Consider the following 18,369-nt stretch of genomic DNA (forward strand, 5'->3'; position numbering starts at 1 on the left):
GGAGTAGGAGTCTGGTCCGCATTGCCGGCAGTAAGTCGGACCTGTTCCCGGTGCATGTTGGACTCCGGCAGGGCTGCCCTTTGTCACCGGTTCTGTTCATAATCTTCATGGACAGAATTTCTAGGTGCAGCCAGGGGCCGGAGGGGGTCCGGTTCGGGAACCACAGGATTTCATCTCTGCTTTTTGCAGATGATGTTGTCCTGTTGGCTTCATCGAACCCGGACCTACAGCATGCACTGGGGCGGTTCGCAACCGAGTGTGAAGCGGCAGGGATGAGGATTAGCACCTCCAAATCCGAGGCCATGGTCCTCGACCGGAGGAAGGTGGCTTGCCCCCTCCAGGTTGGTGGAGAGACCGTAGCCCAAGTGGAGGAGTTCAAGTATCTTGGGGTCTTGTTCACGAGTGGGGGACGGATGGAGCGTGAGATTGACAGGCGGATCGGTGCAGCGGCTGCAGTGATGCGGTCGTTGTATCGGTCCGTCGTGGTGAAGAAGGAGCTGAGCCGAAAGGCGAAGCTCTCGATTTACCGGTCAATCTACGTTCCCACCCTCACCTATGGTCATGAGCTTTGGGTCATGACCGAAAGGACAAGATCCCGGATACAAGCGGCCGAAATGAGCTTCCTCCGTAGGGTGGCTGGGCGCTCCCTTAGAGATAGGGTGAGGAGCTCAGTCACCAGGGAGGAGCTCGGAGTAGAGCCGCTACTCCTCCACATCGAGAGGAACCAGCTGAGGTGGCTCGGACATCTGTTTAGGATGCCTCCTGGACGCCTCCCGAGGGAGGTGTTCCGGGCATGTCCCACTGGGAGGAGACCCCGGGGAAGACCCAGGACACGCTGGAGAGACTATGTCTCTCGGCTGGCCTGGGAACGCCTTGGGATCCTCCCAGAGGAGCTGGAGGAAGTGTCTGGGGACAGGGAAGTCTGGGCATCCCTGCTGAGACTGCTGCCCCCGCGACCCGGCCCCGGATAAGCGGTAGAAAATGGATGGATGGATGGAGGTTCTGCATGTCTCCGGGGGATGCTCGTTGCATTTTTCACAGACAGTTGAAAATGATCAGGAAGATATTCCTCATATTCCACAGCGGAACTTGGATCCCGGGGCCAATCTGACACCCGTGTGAAGGTTGTGAAGATGAGAGACTGTCACTAACTGGATGTTGTGTGAGGCGTTCCCCAGGGGCCAGTGCTGGGACCTAACCTGTTTAGAATACAACATATTCAAAGAATCTAAACGTGTCCATTTTTAGTTATTTATCGAGGACACAAACACTTTAGAAGGTGGTGAGGATTTACAGAAACGTTTGAACTTATAACTTAATCAGTTAGATAAAATTAAACTATGGCATGGGTATATAAGTTATTTCACTTCTGTGTGTTTGAAAGAACGAAAAGAAAGAAAAGAAAATTTGGATCAAAAGCTGTTGGCTTGCAGAAAAAGGTGTGTGAAGGAGCGTTACCGCAGGTCCATCCTCCCTGCTGCCATCAGACTCTACAATCAGCTCTGCTCCAATTAAACCAAACACACACCACACACTCAGTGTCAAGACAATCTTCACCTTAATTTATCAAGTGCAACCATCCATCATCCATCCAGCTCTGTGGAACTCCTGTATTTATATCTTTTTGTGTTTCTCACATTTTTCAGTGATATTGTACATATGTGTGTTCCTGAAATGTAGATTTAAATTCTGTTTAAATTTACATCTGTTATTATTATTATTATAATATGCATATGTGTCTGTCTTAAATGTATATTTAAATTATATTTAGTTATGTCTGTTAGTTATATCCGTCAGTTAATTATATCTATCTTAAATTTATATTTAAATTATCATTAATTTTTCTATATATCTTGGTCTTTGGAATTTTTTGACATTTCACATTTCTACTGTATTTGTATTTCTTTTCTCTGTGCTTCAATTGCCCACTGTGGGATAAATAAAAGACTTGCAATTCAATTCAATAACTCTACCTTATATGACACTGCCCCCCACTGGTGATCTTAATTTTTGCACGTTTTCTATTCTAAAATGGAGTTTTATTGAGAATGAGACCTTGCCCAAGAACCAAAGAATTGATTAATTAAATAGACTGTTCTCCTTTTAAATCAAATAAAGTGTTTTTTGTGAGACAAATCAATCAAATGTTCTGAATGTTTTGAGACATGTTATTGCAGTCAGATCTGAATATACAGGAACTCTCACTTTAAACTGTTTCAATCCAAAGTTCCGCAACTTGAAGCAGGACAGCTGACAGTCATTCAGAGACCCGAAACACAACTACATGGTTTTTATTAAACACATCTATTATGTAATGATCCATTTTGTGATTTCGTTATGATTTTAGAGTTTCATTTCCTGGATAAATGATAAAACGAAGAATTCTAAACTGTGACTAAAATCAGTTTCAGGCCAGTGAATTAAAATACAGTTATTTTATCCAAAGCAGTGTTTGCATTTATACTTTTATACAATTCCATCTTGAAAATTTAAATTTATGTAGACTTTCGTCTGAACAATAGTCTCATATGGACGAGCACACCGGGTGGCTGCTGGCTGTTTGGGCGCTACTAGAAAAATCTAGAATCTAGAAAAAAGAATTACTTACTGAAATAAAACAGAATATTCAAGTCAGAATTCTTGTTTTAAAAACGTTCAGTAAACACCATTAAAATTCAAATGAAAGCTTTTAAACTGCAAAGACAGCAACGACTGTCGAACTGATGAACAACTGACAAAATAAAGTCCCATTTACCAAATGAAACAACTGAATGACAGGACACCACCTTGATCTGTGCAGTGACTCCTTCATGAGTCCAGAAGAACTAACTATTAACTCCTTATGTCCAATTTGAATATACTACAGTTGAAGATTACTTGGATTACTCAAGTCAGCTTCAACTCTTTGCCTTTTTGAAAATCTTTTTGCTGCACACATCGACTCTGTCATGAAAATTTCAATCATTTTAGTTGACTGAATAACTGGTTTGTTGGATCTCTGCAGTTTTTGGTAACACTTTATTTGAAGCCCCCCTGTATAACACCTTATAAGTACATTTATAAAGTATTATAATGCCATTATAACATGTGTAGCTGTAGTTATAAACATTCATAGATGATCACAATGCCAGGACCAAACCCTAAACCCTAATCCTAACTCTAATCCTCTGCTGTATAGTGCTGTATAGTGAGTTATAAAGCATTGTGATCATGTAGGAGTGTTTATAACTACTTAGAATGTCTTGTACCGGGTGCTCAAAGTAAAGTGTTACCCAGTTTTTTTTTAACTCTTTTTTTTTGTGCAAAACTAATACTGATTTGATGTTTGCTGGCATTTCCCCAAGCTTCAGTAGGTCAGTTATATGATAGAATGAGAATCAAATAATAAAAAACGTTTGTAAAACAACTCTTTTGTTCTTAAAGTCTCTCAAAAACGTCCAGCAGAGAATGTCCAGCATTTAGACAGGTCCCAACACATGAGGTATCAACAGGAAACATTCAGTTGTTCATTCCGGGGTCACTTATTCAACATTATGAACACATTCAACACAATATAAATGTATGAAATGAAAGTCACCATGTGCGCCTACTGGACCATGGAGAATGTTAGTGTTTTGTGGCTGTATGCTCTCACTCTCAGAAAGAAGATTACAAGTTAATTATCAAATGACAACAGTGCAAACAGATCTAGTCAGCATGAGCAACAGTAACGTCAGCAAATAATAGCTTCACTACTAAGAGAAGAGAAAAATGCATCTCTGTTTGATATATTGAACACATCCAAATCAACCACAGCAGGAGAAACTACATTTCTGTGGCGAAGGTTAAAGTCCACAGCTTTGGAATTTAGCTGAGCCTGAGTGCTTTTTAGGCATTTTACTGTTCTCTTTAAAACCCTCCACCTTGAATCATACTGTGGCAAATGCAGTTTTTTAATCATTCAATTTATATGCCAGCAACATTTTTTTTTCATGTAAAAACCTATAAAATGTGACTAAAATATATATATTTTCATTTTCACTTCACAAATTCAGTTATTAATATGACAATTAATTTAACATTATTCTGTATTTAATTTTCTCAATAATTTCCTGATAAATTTTCATGCCTGTATTTGCATGATTTGACTTTCACATTTTATATCCTCCAAATGTGCCTGTATTTCATTTTCATCTGAGATTGGTTTTTTTTTTTGACACTTTTTTATTCACCGTCACATTTATGTCTTCATTATTTCCAATTTGGATTTTCTCCCTCTATTGTTCTTCCGCTCGTATTTATTCATGTCTCTTGTTTTTTCCCGTCTGTCAGCGTTTCTGCCTCAGTGTGTAAATGAGGAGGCGGTCTTTCAGGCGTGTCTTGGGGTCAGCTCTTCCCCTACTGGACAATCAACTCTAACATTCAGGCATTGAAGGGCAGCAACCGGCTGATCCTGTGGCAACGCTGCAGCGGGGATTCTCCCCCGTTAGCTGCAAGGGGACGGTGTGTGGCCGTTCCAGCTGCCACCCCAACCATTTGATGTGCTGGAAGTGTTCCTTCCTCCCTCACTGTCTGGTACCTGGGGACAGACACATTAACACAAGTGGTCAAAATAACATCTCTCTCCAACAGAAAGGCTTTTCTGCAGACTGTCTGTAGATCTCAAGACAAAAACACTCAAAAGGGAAAGAGCACCGAAACAATAGCAATGCAACAGCTCCATGGAAAATAAACATAAAAAATTGTTGCAAAGCTACTTTATCAAAAGCTCTGGATGTAAAATGCAACATATCTCCAATAACTCTATCAGGGAAAGTTGGACTGAAAGATAAAGACATGAAAGTACAGGAGATCACAGCAAACTTTACCACTTCTGGTGAGCTGGAATGAACGGGAAATCTTTGATCCCCACTGCAAGTTTCATCGTTTGTCAAGAGTCTGAAAAACAAGAATCACACAGCAAAAGTTCCACATCATATATCCAGTAAAGGAACATGAGTTTATATTCAATTCAGCTTCATTTATATATATATGTATAGAGAGAGGTGACAGCAGTGTTTTTATCTTCTGGACATCTGCTCAAATAGTGTTCAAACATCTCCACGACACGCTGCCTGCAGAGCGAGCGCTCCAGCCGGCCTCCACCCTGCCCCGTCCCGCCGGGCTCTGCTCCGGCGTCGAGGAACCGCTCTCCTGGCCGGCATCCCTGACCGAACTCGGCACAACACCCGGAGCGGTTCCTGCAGCCCGACAGGGCAGAGCGGGGCCGGCCCGACGCTCTGCTGGTCACGGCGGCCTGCTGGTCGTCGACCAAAAAGCTCTTTTAACAACTCGCCTTTCAAGTCTTTGCTCTCTCAAGGTTTTATTAAAAAGGTTTCCTCAACCACCGTCCAGCTCTCCTGCTTGTGTGTAATTCCTGCTTCCTGTTTACTGCGCACGTCATCACGTCACTACGTACGAGGGAACGCTTGGGCAGAACAAAGACCCCATCTGTACAATCCACTTCTGTCACCTGCTGTTTATATGATGTATGAGCGGATTATCGATCGGCGTAGACGACCTCGTACAATCTGATCTGAAATATAATCCGCTCTGAGTGAAGCAGCGTTTATGTGACACATTACAATTCATGTCACCTAATGGTGTGTGTATGTGTGATCAGGGTGGGCTCGGTGCTGCAGGTTTTAATCTTTTTCATTCTTATTTATTTTCCAACTGACTGATGTGTTGTTTTGTTGTTGTTGTTTTTTTTTTTGCTGGGTTTTGTTCTCCTTCTGTTGTCCTTCTAGTTTGATATCACGGAGTGACTGTTTGCTTTTCTGTGATGTATTTATGTGATTGAACATGGTCTGTTGGAAAAACCCAATCAACAAAGTTAAAACAAAAAAAAAATCTTAGTATCTCATTACAAAGAGGATTCTTTGGCCTGTTGTGTCGGCCTCCCGAACTGAAACTGGAAGCTGGTTCCACATGACAGGAGCCTGATAGCTGAAAGCTGTACCTCCTGTTCTACTTTTAGAGAACCAAGAAACCTCCAGCAGGCCAGCAGTCTGAGAACAAGTGTTCTGCTGGGTATGATGGGACTAAAAGCTCTTTAAGATATGATGGAGCCTGGTTGTTCAGAGCTGTAGGTTAAAAGAGGGATTTTAAATTCCATTCTCGATTTAACAGGAAGCCAGTGAAGAGAAGCTCATGTCGGGCTGATGGTTCTCTCCTGCTGGTTCTTGTCAGAACTCTTGCAGCAGCATTTTGCCTCAGAAACAACTTTTTTAGGCAGTTGTTGGGGCCCTGATAACAGGGTGTATTGCATGTTTCATTGAGTACATTGTGGGGTGTTGGGCTGAGTACCTTGTAATGTGTCCAGATTTATACAGGTACCACACTGCACCGATGATGTTCAGGAAAAATGAAAGACCAAATAAGATCCAAGGAGCAGGGTTGGATCCTGGAAGCCAAAAAACACACAAAGAAGCAGGAATTATGTTGTTTAACATTTGAAGTGATTCATTGTGCTTTTGTATTTTGTTTTTGCCCTTTATTTTTACATTACACACAACATTTAGATCACTACCACTGTCTCCAAAAGCCATTCAACTCTACAGTACACATCAATATTCCTGTCGTGAAAAGTTGTGAAGCAGTCAAAGCATCGGTGGTAGAGGGGGGGGGATTACCATTAACATGACCGGACTTGCTGTAAGTTCTGGAGGGTGGGTGGAGGGTGAGCAGTCACACACGTCTCGGTTGTCTTGGTAACAGACTAAAGTCGCCACTTCTATCAGCTCTGAGTTAAACTTTAAACTTTAAAGCATTTCTGTGTCGTTCACTGAAAGAAGAGAAAATAAATTCTCATCCTGAACAGAAGTCGTTCCCTCTGGGCCCACTATCCTATCAAGCCTCTGGAAGCACAACATCACAGAAAAATACCATGTTTATTTAAAAACATCAGCAACACCAATCTACTATGTAAAACTGTGCCTGAGCCTCACCTGAACATACAGTCCAGTAGAACTGCTGGCTTTGTTGTCCGTATGGGTTTGAAACCTCACACTGATAGAAGCCTTTCAGATCAGAAGCGCATCGTAGAAACGTCAGCTTCCCACCATCAACTCTGAAGTCAGACTCGGGTAAAGTCTTGTTAGATCTGAAAGAGAGACATAAGACACAGCATGAGATGGAGGGTCTGAGAGAGGAATCAGACCAACAAAGAGCTGGACCACAGGACAGTTTTTAATACATTATCTTAATTGAGTTACATTTTCTGTGCACGTTTCAGGCTTTTATGAAGTCTGTCTGGTCTCTAGTCTCTGACCTGTTCAGCATGGAAAACCCTGCCTTGAGGACTGGGCTCTCTAAATCATGGAGACACAAACTGTCCCCCCTCTGGGACAGAAGGGGCTCATGAACTAATTTTAAAACACATTTTAAAAATCCTCCCATTGCTTCACATCGTTACAGAAAGTGTCATCATCTTGTGCTTCACTGACACCAAGCTATTTGCTGAAGGTTCAGGACTGCTGCAACAAGTCAGTCCTTTAGAGATCCAGATCCAGGAGGAGTGAAGCAAACCCTGATCTGGAGTCACTGCAGCACACTCTGGGGTTGTGCAACCAGCAGTTGTTTTCAGACACGACTAAGCTTCTTCCAAATGTTTATTTTTTTCTTTCATTGCTATTTTAAGTTCTATATGTCTTATGTTAATTACACTGATTTAATCAACACAGCAACATTCTGCACAAATGTTTCAGTCTGTCATAGAAAGTGGAGAAACAAAGGACTGACTTCATTGTTTTATTAATAGATGAACATCATGTTACACTAAATACATTGATCACGATCTGTCTCAACCTTTGCGCTTCTACTGAATATGAGACAAACTTCTACAACAGGGGTCGGCAATTCGATTTGGCAGCGGGCCACTTTTTTTGGGGGCACTTCAATCGCGGACCAAGGCGTCTCCGGCTCGCGCGCGCATCCATCCGCAGACTGGAGAGCGGGGGGGGGGGGGGGGGGGGGGGGGGGGGGGGGGTGGGCACCGGACGCATTTGACGCCACTGCATTCGCGCGACAAATGACACCGCTCCGTGCTCGATGCACGATTTTTATCGCTGGTGAGTGAATTTATTGACGGGATGCGTCACGCTGGAACAAATATGCAACACAAAACATCCTGCAGAAACATCACAGCTCCTCCTCACGTCTCCTGCACAGCAGCAGTGGACAGGATTCTTCTGTCTGTCCCACAGTGTGCACCCGGCTGTCTGCGTGTCTGTGTGTGCGCATGCGCGCATTCTGATCGATGGAGCGGGCTTTGTTCTTTTTTGTTTTAATGACTGTTTTTACTGTTCAGCTTTTTTATGAATATGATAAGTGCTTTTACAGATAAAGATTGAGATTGAGATGTTCCGCCTGCCACCGTCGCTGCTCTGTATCTGACTTGAGGAAGTCACCTCCGGCTGCGGCCGAGGCGCCAGCATCGCTTCTGGCTGCCTGCTGCCCTCCGGAGGCGGTCTGAGCTCGGTGAGTTTCACTGTCTTCTGCAGGAGCTGCGCCCGGACGGCCGGTTCCAGCGCTGCTTCAGGATGACGCCCGGTTTCCACCAGAAGCGGTGAACAAGTGAGATCGCGCACGCCGCTCGCCTTGGCATCATGCCAACTGTTCGGCGTGGTCGGAGCCCTGCTGCCCTCCGTCAGTACGTGCATGAAGACCTCCACGCTGATCGGCTGTCCTGGCGCCTATTCACTTGAAAGGTTCAATTATTTCAACTCGAGCGACGAGCGATGGAGCGGCGGGCGGCAGCGAGTGGCAGTGCAAGTCGACGGGCACGCGGATTTTTCCCTGGAAACGCTCACCGCCGGCCGCTCGCCGTGTCATCGCTCGCGTCCGTCGCTCAAGGTTGAGCGACAATCGCGTCATTACATTGACTTTGTATGTAATCTCGTCGCCCGAAAAATTCGCGTCGCGTCCGGTGGAAACACACAGTTACACTCAAACTTACTGGAGAATAAACACACATGGTGAGCTCAGTGCAGCGCACTCACTTGCGCTCTATGTTCAGCAGACGAGGTGCCACTCCTCTTTATTTTTCAGTGACAAACCGGAAACCACAACAAAACAACACATCCTTCGAAGATTGTCTATTGCAACACAATGACAGATATCGCACTCCAACAGGGGTGCGTGCGTCCGCTCGAGGGCCCGGGGTAATGCGTGTGTTTGTGCGTGCGTGTTGGAATCCTCTCGCGGGCCGAATTGGACGGTTCGGCGGGTCACATTTGGCCCGCGGGCCGCTAATTGCCGACCCCTGTTCTACAAGAATGATTAGTTCATAATTAATAGCAAAGATAATAACTACTTCTTTCCTTTATGGCTCTATCTTCATAGAATAGGCACAAGCGCAGCGCACCTGGGAAGGCGAGAGTGGGGTTAATTCAGCCGAGTGTAATCTTGACCAATCAAATGAATGTCTCTCCCTTGGTTTATTTTTAAAACTGAAATTTTTATTGAAAAAAATTACGAGAAATAAATACATCCATCAGATCAACTTAGTCATAGTGTAAATAAAAAACGAACAAATGAAATGAGATCAATAAAGAGAGAAAAGAAAACCAACAGTGATATAGCAGTTCTCTCTGTTACGAATCAGTGCAGCTTCGCCCTGTTCTTTAAAGGGCAACTCCGGTTTTTAACACCTGGACCTTATTTATAGGTGTGTGCATGCTCTTATACTCACTCAGACAAACATCATGCAGCTCGGGGTCCTTCAGAAGTTATTTAGATCCAACCGATTTAGCGGGGGCCACGGCAAGGGAGCTCCAGCGCGGGACATAATCTCTGCAAAATTGCTCATTTCGGCTATATTTCTTCATCCATCGCCAGTGTTATCATAAAGTCAGCTCGTCTACCGTCTTCAGGTGGGTTATCTGACAGTTTTCGCTAAGTTAGCTACAATTAACTCCGATGGGAATGTTGGAGCCTGCAGCCCGCGTGCAGTGCACCTCCGCTGGGCACCGGAGCTCCGCAGCCTCCCAGCGAGTCAGACGGCCGGGGGGCGTGCCGGGCGGGGGGCCCCGTAGCAGGCCCGGGTTGCCTTTCAGTCCGGGGTTGGATGCTCAAAGCTCTGCTCTGCTCTGCTCTGCTCTGATGGGATCTGCTGCGCTTCGCTCTTCTCTGACACTGTGCTAACTTAGCCACAATGAGCTCGGATGCTGGAGCCTCTCCCGTCAGCGGCGCCGCAGCCGCGCACAGCGCTCCTCGCCCGGCTTGGAGACCTCCAGAGCTTCCCGCTGACGAGAGAGGCTCCAGCAGCCGCGGACGCGTGCGCGCCCCTCGGCCCGCACGCAGCGCTTGTCCGCCGGCTTGGAGACCTCCAGAGACTCTCGGTGAGGAGAGACTTCCAGGAGCGCCCCGCAGCCTGGGCGCAGTGCGCCTCCGCTGGGCACCGGAGCTCCGCAGCCTCCAGGCGAGTCAGACGCCTGGGCGCCGTGACAGCTGAGGTCGACTCAGAGTGCCTTTCTTCTGGGGAGAGGAGCTCTGCAACGTTCCCATCCGAGCTAATTGTGGCTAAGTTAGCGAAAGCTGTCAGCTGACCTACCTGAAGACGGTAGACTAGCTGACTTTACGATAACACTGGCGATGGATGAAGAAATATAGCCGAAATGAGCGATTTTGCAGAGATTATGTCCCGCCCTGAAGTTCCCTTGCCGTGGTCCCCGCTAAGTGCGGCTAAATCAGTTGGATTTAAATAACTTCTGAAGGACTCCGAGCTGCACCATGTTTGTCTGAGTGAGTATATAAGCATGCACACTCCTATAAATAAGGTCCAGGTGTCAAAAAACTGGAGTTGCCCTTATAATCCGCACATTCACTACGCTGTGAAATATTAATGCAAAATTACCAGATTGAGTTGTTTATGAGAAGATTGCTAAGACGGAACCACTGACTAAACATGGCGTCTGGGCATAGTGATTTCAAAAGAAAAAGTAGTTCCCAGTATTTGCTTCAGTGTAGTAACACTACAATACTATTTGTTGGTGTTCCACAGCGTAGTGAATGTGCGGATTATAACATGTCCACCAAAGTGTTTTGGGGTTGTTGGATTCTGTATTTGATGACATTGATGAGGGGAACCAAAAATACCATCCATTTCCATTGTGTCCGTCCGGAAAACCTTCCCCGACTCACCTCTGAATAAACAACAGCTCGCCCTCACAAAAAAAAGTAAGTATGCTGTTCGAAATGACTAAGGAATTGTGCTAAATGGGCCAATTTGCCAAAATGTTGAAGTATCCCTTTAAGTAAAATCTCTGGTGTCATCCCTTTTTTTTTTTAATATTCCATCCATTTTTCCCACTTTGAAATTTTCTGAGCTGTCTCTCGGGAGCAGTTATCATATGATGTGTGTATTGTATAACAGATTAGAGATTAGAAACTATAAAATTTCAGCAACATTTAGACTGATCAAGCAAACTTAAAGGTGCTGTAGGCAGGATTTTGCTAGTCAATGCTAATTTTTCTGTGTTTTCTTTGGATTAAATGTCAGAGTATCCATTGATAATCCTTTCGGAATGTAGCATAATTGCACTACCGCGAGGGCGCAGCGTTTCCATCTGTCTCTGTTCTGAGCTGAAAAGGAATCTTGACAGCTCCAGGTATGTTTGACCAATCAGAAGAGCCCATGAGGCTCTAACCGTGATTGGTCGAGGGGCGTTCGTCGCACGTTCTTGTGGGAGGGGCTTAACTTGCGTAAGGGTGTGATGTCAGAGAAAACAGGACCGGATTGGCTGTGCTGGGTTTCAAATGACCATCTTAGATGGGTCAAATCGCCATCTTGCTGATGGCGGAGATGCGGAATCCTGCCGACAGCACCTTTAAATATTTTGATGACTTTCTTGTTTCACTTGTAAATTTTCAAAGATATATTTTTTTTTTTTATGAGTTGTGTCAGAACTCTCCATAATTTTGTTCATCTTTTTTTGATGCAGAATCGGGAGTTTCACCTGGCAACGTTTATGACGGGTAACGAAATACAACCATTTAGTCAATTAGTTTGCAAAGCAGAAAAGGAAAAAAGACCCAACGCAGAAAATATGGAGAACTCAAACTGGGCAGTGGCCGTGTGGAGTTCCTCTGAGGGTTAGAGTCAAAACTGAGAGGAACAACTTGTAGATGTAGCGGACTGCTCACTTCTCCTGCTTTATTGACATTTATAAACATCAGTTTTATGATTGCTGAAAAAACATATTCATGCTGCATTAAGGAATCCAGGTTCCCATCATGTGTGTATTTATATATTCAAAAAGATGATACACCATTTCACACTGAGTTCCGGAGTGTGTGTGTGAGTGTGTGTGTGTGTGTGTGTGTGTGTGTGTGTGTGTGTGTGTGTGTGTGGATTGATATTCAGATAACTGTACCTGGTCCACCTGATGCTCGGTTCTGGGTTTCCCTCAGAAACACATTCAAAGGTGTCGTCTGACGTTTCTACGATGGTCACGTTCATGGGGGGAACTGCAAACAGGACAAGAGTGAGAGAGTTATTCACAGTCGCCATGCTTTAACGAGGATTTCACAAATAAAGTTTTAGTTACTGCAACCACAAGATGCTTTTCTCTGATGTGACTGAGTTATTTTACCTGAGCTTTATTTCTAAAGTATGGACAGCAGAAGCTTCAGTTTGTGCTAAATGTGAGATTTTTTCCTCATCCGGCTCCATTATAGCTGACAGCAAAAAAAGGCAGTAATTTTTCCACTCTACAAAATTTTTCAACCATCAAATTTGGGGTCAAACTCTAGTCAGGTGAAGAATAAAAAGAAACAAATGGACGAAAAACAATACAGACCTTGCCCTATGGGGCTCGGTCCCTGAAAACAAATGCTACAATTACAATAGACAACATGCTCTCTGGGGCTTGGTCCCCAATAAAAGAATCTTCAAACCAAGACTAAAGAGCACGAACAGCCAGTGGAGGGGAGCCAGGATGGGCGTTATGTGTTCCCTCTGGTGTGCTCCACTTAGCAGTCGGTCTGCAGCTACTAGAGACGTGGGAGTGACGACGTATACTCCAACAACTGCCTTATAAGCCTTCAACTGGTTCAATTCCCCCTGTGGGACAAATAAAGGACTTTCAATTCAATTCAATTCAATTCAAAAATGCTGCCGTAAGAGTTCTGACAAGAACCTGCAGGAGAGATCACATCAGCCCAGTATCAGCTTCTCTTCACTGGCTTACTGTTAAATCTAGAATGGAATTTAAAATCCTTCTCTGAACCTATAAAGCTCTTCACAACCAGGCTCCACCGTATCTTAAAGAGCTGTTAGTCCCATATTACCCAGCAGAACACTTTGGTCTCACAGTGCTGGCCTGCTGGAGGTTCCTCGGCTATTAAAAGTAGAACAGGAGACAGAGCTTTCATTTATTAATTAATGTCCATTAATGGCGATAACGTGCTGCGTTATCGCGAGAGTCTAATCGCGCGAGAAAAAAAATGTCGCCTTAATCTAATCTGTCCTGTGCTCCGAGCCCGAGAGTCACACCGCGCTCCAGCTGAGCGTCAAAAAAACACACGCGCGCTTTTAGCGGTGAAACACGGTACATTCCTTTACCTAGCCTATCAAATAAACTGTGGAAAACTTTACTTAACTTGTAGTTTTATTCAATATTCTATCTATTTAGTGTTTGTGAATGAACCACCAAGGTGAGTGGCACAATCTGGTTTTGCGCAGAGCTCCATCACAGAGCAGCATCTTGGTGGTGATTTGGCTGAACTTTAAAAGGCTCACAATGTCGGGAAAAAAGAAAAACAGAACTTCAGACCAAGTCAAAGATGATCCAAAAAAATCAAATGCAAATTGTGTCCTTTCATATCACTTCACCACTACATGGCTTTGCACCTTAAAGGGGAACGGTCGTATTTACAATCTGGACCTTATTTCACATTCATAACAACAACATTTACTCACCCGTTTGACTTTCGTGTGATTTGCAGTTGGTTCGGAGATAATTAGATGCTCCCATATCCATATAACGGCAGCGGGCGGGGCACCGACATGCAGCCATTACAGACGCTCTTTTCTCTTATGTTTGTTGTGGGGTGGTAGATATATGTAAATTTATTAAGTCAGCATCACTTAGCGCTATTGGGAAGTCTGTAAACCAGCTGGATTGAGAAACTCTCCGGGAGCTCTGAAGTGATGATGTCATCACACTGCGCCGTGGCGCACATTCATTCTGTTTGTTTACATGGAAGTAGCGTCTCTGCTCTGCAGTCAGACCACGGCATCTCCATCGGCTTTTTTAGGCAGTCAGAGTTTATTTTCAGCTGGTTGTAACTTTGGTACAATGGTTCCAGTGTGCATATATCCTGGTTGGTAAAATGACCAGCTGGACGTCACTGAGCTCACAGGCTCCCACTTCATGACCGGGATTTATTGAAGCTATGGCTAATAGCGCTCAACATGGACCCCAGCATCAAAGTTCAAACTTTGCAACGTTTGGATTATCGGGGGTGAAGTGCCCACTTCACATCTGAGGACTTCTTCCCAGTTCAGGAAAGAAATGAAGGCCAGAAGATCCAGAGAATGAACCTCAAAAAGAATGCCATTCCAGCGGCTGCAGGAGGAGGACAGGTCGAGGTAACGTGATGCTATGCTATTAATTTTTTCTTTATTAATGTCGAGAGGCTAGGACATTTACTGTTTAGTTAATCTGAGCAACAGTAGAGGATGATACAAGTATATCTGTCAAAAACAAGAGTTGTACATAAACAGTAAAATATTCTGGACACTGTTGGTAAAAAGGAGTAGGAAAAAGTTTATAACATTCTAGCCAACTCTAGACATTAGTAAAGAAAAAAATGAATAGCATTAGCATCACGTTATGTACTGTCCTGTCATGTGATTACATCAGTGTGACTATCTTAATTAAACTGATAATAAATAACAAAAGAACTGGAATGAGAACACCCATCAACAAGTGAGGAAGGAAAGTACCTACAGAAGACCTGTAAGGTGAAAGCCTCGCGGTGTTCTTCTGCCAGGGCTGAGCTGCTGACCACACACTGCACTTCATGACCGCTGATTTCTCTCCTCGGCACTCCAAACAGCGACGACACCGTGGTCGTGGTTCCATTATCATGCTCCGTGACGCTGGTCGTTTCCCTTAAATTCTTCTGAAGAGCGCCAGTGATCCACCGCAGCTGCGCAGCGGGCCGGGAGGCAGCAGCTGTGCAGGTGGCAAGAAGAACTTCTTCATTTCCCAAAACAAGAAGGGTGGAGTTGAGGCTTGTAGCTGGAGGGACTGGAGGAGAATGAAAGTAGACAGAAAGGTGAAAATACGAGCAAGAAGGCAAGACCGGCAATTTTCTCTCATGCACCCCACATACTAAATGTCATGTACCTTCTACTGGTAGAGGTATTTCTGTACTGGAAGTTCCACTGGGAAATAAATAAAAAATACACGTGTAGCTTCCTTCATCATTTAACGAAACATTGGATATTTGTAGAGTTCCATCCCTCTCTGCAAAATGTCCAATGAAAGTGATTCGAGGATCAGGACCATCGACAAAACTTTGACCGTTTCCTTCTGAAATGGTGAAAAAAAAAGGATTTCCAGGCATTCCTCTGGTCTTCCTCCTCCATGATATCTGAGTGAGTCTCTCCCTCTGCTCAGTCATCTTGCAGGGTAAAGTAACATCATGTCCCTCCACCACGGTCAGGTCTCCACCAGTCACTGAGACACCTGGAAGAACAACAACATCACTGAAACAGAGACATAACTACATAATTATACAGGAATCAAAACCCTGTGGGCCTGAACAATGAGGGAGTTGAAGTCATGAAGATGCTGCAGAACAGAAGATAAATTAAAGCAAATTACAGTAAGACGTTAATAATTAGTTCATTGTTCAATCATTACATACAAACAGAAAGAGTAAAGACATGTTCTACCAGTCTGTAAGTAAGGATGATTTGCAACAGCGACATAGAAATAGCAATGGTGTGAATAAAAACTGCACAAAATGAATAAAATAAAACACACAAACACAGGTCCTGTTGGACCTGAGTAAATGTTTTACTTGACAGTGTGGACGAGTTCTACAGCTTTAGATGTAAACCTTACTTAACTTCTGGTTATGAAATAAATTTAATGACATTTAGGAAAGCACAGAAGAGCAGATTGTTTCAAACGTATTATTCTAACTTAGTAAATAAAATAAAGGAAATCTTGAAAAACAACTGACACATTCTTAAAATCAAATGAATAAAACTGTACTTTGTATTTTTTCTTTGTGTTGCTTGTTCTATTCTAAATTTTCTAAGTTCTTTTTAAAATTGATTTTCTGAAAATCACAGAATTACAGTGAAATAAGACATGAAGATGGGATAGAGAGCTGGTACCGTGAATCAGCGTATTTACTTGATGTTTGCGTTCTTTGCTGTGTTTTGTGGTGATTGAACTTTGTGTGATTGGAAAAAACAGCATTTTATAACATTATGCTTCTTCCTACTCCTTTTTGAGCATGTTGAGGTTTTCCTTGCGTGTCGTCAATCTCTCTCTCTCTCTCTCTCTCTCTCTCTCACACACACACACACACACACACACACACGCACGCGCGCGCACGCACGCACACGAACGAACGAAAACAAAGACTCTGCCGTCTTGTACACAGTAGAATATAGGTGTCCTCCAGGATGTTCACCTTCAGAACAAGTCGACTTCACTCATCTCGTGATCTCTGCAGAACTTTAACTCTCTGTCGCTTTAATAACATTATATGAAGAAAAGACGGCAGGAAAAGCTCCATACCTTGTGTATTTCGGCTCCTGAAGATCACCAACATCAGAATCAGTAGGTTGCATGACGGAGCAAAACGATTCCGAGGAACATGATGACTGAACAGATCCATAAAGGACGGAGAGCAGAATGCGACTTCTTCCCATTTGCTGTCCGGAGCTCAGAGAAGACGGCGCGCAGGAGAGAAAAGTCAATCATCTCACTCACACCTTAAAAGACTGTTAGAATGAAAAACTCGCTTTTAAAAGGAGGAGGTGGGGACAACATGAGAGAGAGAGAGAGAGAGAGAGAGAGAGAGAGAGAGAGAGAGAGAGAGAGAGAGAGAGAGAGAGAGAGAGGTTCGTGTCAGCATTGGTTTCTCATATGAGACGAATGACTTTCAATATCTTGAAGTATATTCTGTGGTGAAACTTGTACTCACGTGTGGGGAAAAACCACAAGTAACATATTTAATAAAATGTTTGCTTTTGTATTCCCACTCATGGTGATGAAATAGATACAGTATTTAAAAAAGTGCCCAGGCAAGAAAAACGAGAAACATTGTTGATAAAACGGTTCCACAGTCATGTGTTATGCTTCCTTTTCTTCTGACAGTGTAACAGTCACAGACTATCTCACTTCTTTTTACATATATAACAGCTGTTTTGAAATGTCACCATATGATGTGTCTATTTTATAACTGATTACAGATTACAAACTACAAAATTCCAATAACATTTAGGCTTATCAAGCAAGCTGAAAAATGTTTCAGCCTTTCTTGTTTCACTTGTAAATTTTCAAAGATATATATTTTTTTCTGAGTTGTGTCAGAACTCTCCATAGTTTTGTTCCTCCTTTTTTGATGCAGAATCAGGAGTTTCACCTGGCAACGTTTACGACGGGTAACGAAATACAACCATTTAGTCAATTAGTTTGCAAAGCAGAAAAGGAAAAAAGACCCAACGCAGAAAATATGGAGAACTCAAACTGGGCAGTGACCGTGTGGAGTTCCTCTGAGGGTTAGAGTGAAAACTGAGAGGAACAACTTGTAGATGTAGCGGACTGCTCACTTCTGCTTTTCGAACATTTGCAAACATCAGTTTCATGACTGCAGATAAAACAAAATCAAGCTCCATTATGAAAACCAGGTTCCCATCATGTGTGTATTTATAGATTCAAAAAGACGACACATTTTCACATTGAGTTCAGGAGTCAGTAGTTCACAACATTTGATCATCTTTATGTGTGTGTGTCTGTGTGTGTGTGTGTGTTCTCGTATTTCTATCCTTGTTGGGGCCAAATGTCCCCACAAGGATAGCAAAACGTGGAACGACGTGCCTTGTGGGGACCTTTTTCCGGTCTTAAGTAGGAGAAACAGTGTTTTCTTGACCATGTTGTTGTTACTGAAAAAAGTAAAAGTGCAAAAACATTTCTTTAGGGTTAGGCTTTGTTTTAGTGTGGGTTAGGGTTAGGGTAAGGGTCAGGGTTAGGGGCTAGACATGAATGGGAGTCAATGGACGGTCCCCACAAGGATAGAAATACAAGACTGTGCGTGTGTGCGTGTGTGTGTGTGTGTGTGTGTGTGTGTGTGTGTGTGTGTGTGTGTGTGTGTGTG

At 43.7% G+C, this 18,369-nt stretch overlaps 1 protein-coding gene across 3 annotated transcripts; it reads right to left on the bottom strand.

Moving 5' to 3' along the window:
- Positions 1 to 2,103: 2,103 nt before the first annotated feature.
- Positions 2,104 to 16,952, bottom strand: LOC115402940 (nectin-4-like). 3 transcript variants are annotated; one of them, XM_030111632.1, is made up of 8 exons: positions 16,788 to 16,952; positions 15,378 to 15,719; positions 14,976 to 15,278; positions 12,396 to 12,489; positions 6,969 to 7,123; positions 6,328 to 6,424; positions 4,848 to 4,917; positions 2,104 to 4,558 (listed from the first exon to the last, which is right to left on the bottom strand). In XM_030111632.1, exons 1-8 carry the CDS (start codon positions 16,885 to 16,887, stop codon positions 4,466 to 4,468), a joined length of 1,254 nt encoding a protein of 417 aa, XP_029967492.1. In that variant the 5' UTR covers positions 16,888 to 16,952; the 3' UTR covers positions 2,104 to 4,465. The 3 variants fall into 3 exon arrangements, with proteins under 3 accessions (XP_029967492.1, XP_029967493.1, XP_029967494.1); XM_030111633.1 differs by lacking the exons at positions 15,378 to 15,719; positions 16,788 to 16,952 and adding an exon at positions 12,919 to 13,084 and having other exon boundaries at positions 14,976 to 15,102; XM_030111634.1 differs by lacking the exons at positions 15,378 to 15,719; positions 16,788 to 16,952 and having other exon boundaries at positions 14,972 to 15,097.
- Between the last annotated feature and the right edge of the window lie 1,417 nt (positions 16,953 to 18,369).

The sequence above is a fragment of the Salarias fasciatus genome, chromosome 16, assembly GCF_902148845.1.
Source record: "Salarias fasciatus chromosome 16, fSalaFa1.1, whole genome shotgun sequence".
NCBI lineage: Eukaryota > Metazoa > Chordata > Actinopteri > Blenniiformes > Blenniidae > Salarias > Salarias fasciatus.

Excerpts from the sequence above, each read along its gene's own strand:
- LOC115402940 (XM_030111632.1), bottom strand. The coding sequence starts at position 16,887 with ATGGATCTGTTCAGTCATCATGTTCCTCGGAATCGTTTTGCTCCGTCA. Across the intron at positions 12,490-14,975 it reads TTTCACCTTACAGGTCTTCT|TTCCCCCCATGAACGTGACC; the intron begins GTAGGTACTTTC and ends TCCTGTTTGCAG. Across the intron at positions 6,425-6,968 it reads CTACTGGACTGTATGTTCAG|GATCCAACCCTGCTCCTTGG; the intron begins GTGAGGCTCAGG and ends TTTGGCTTCCAG.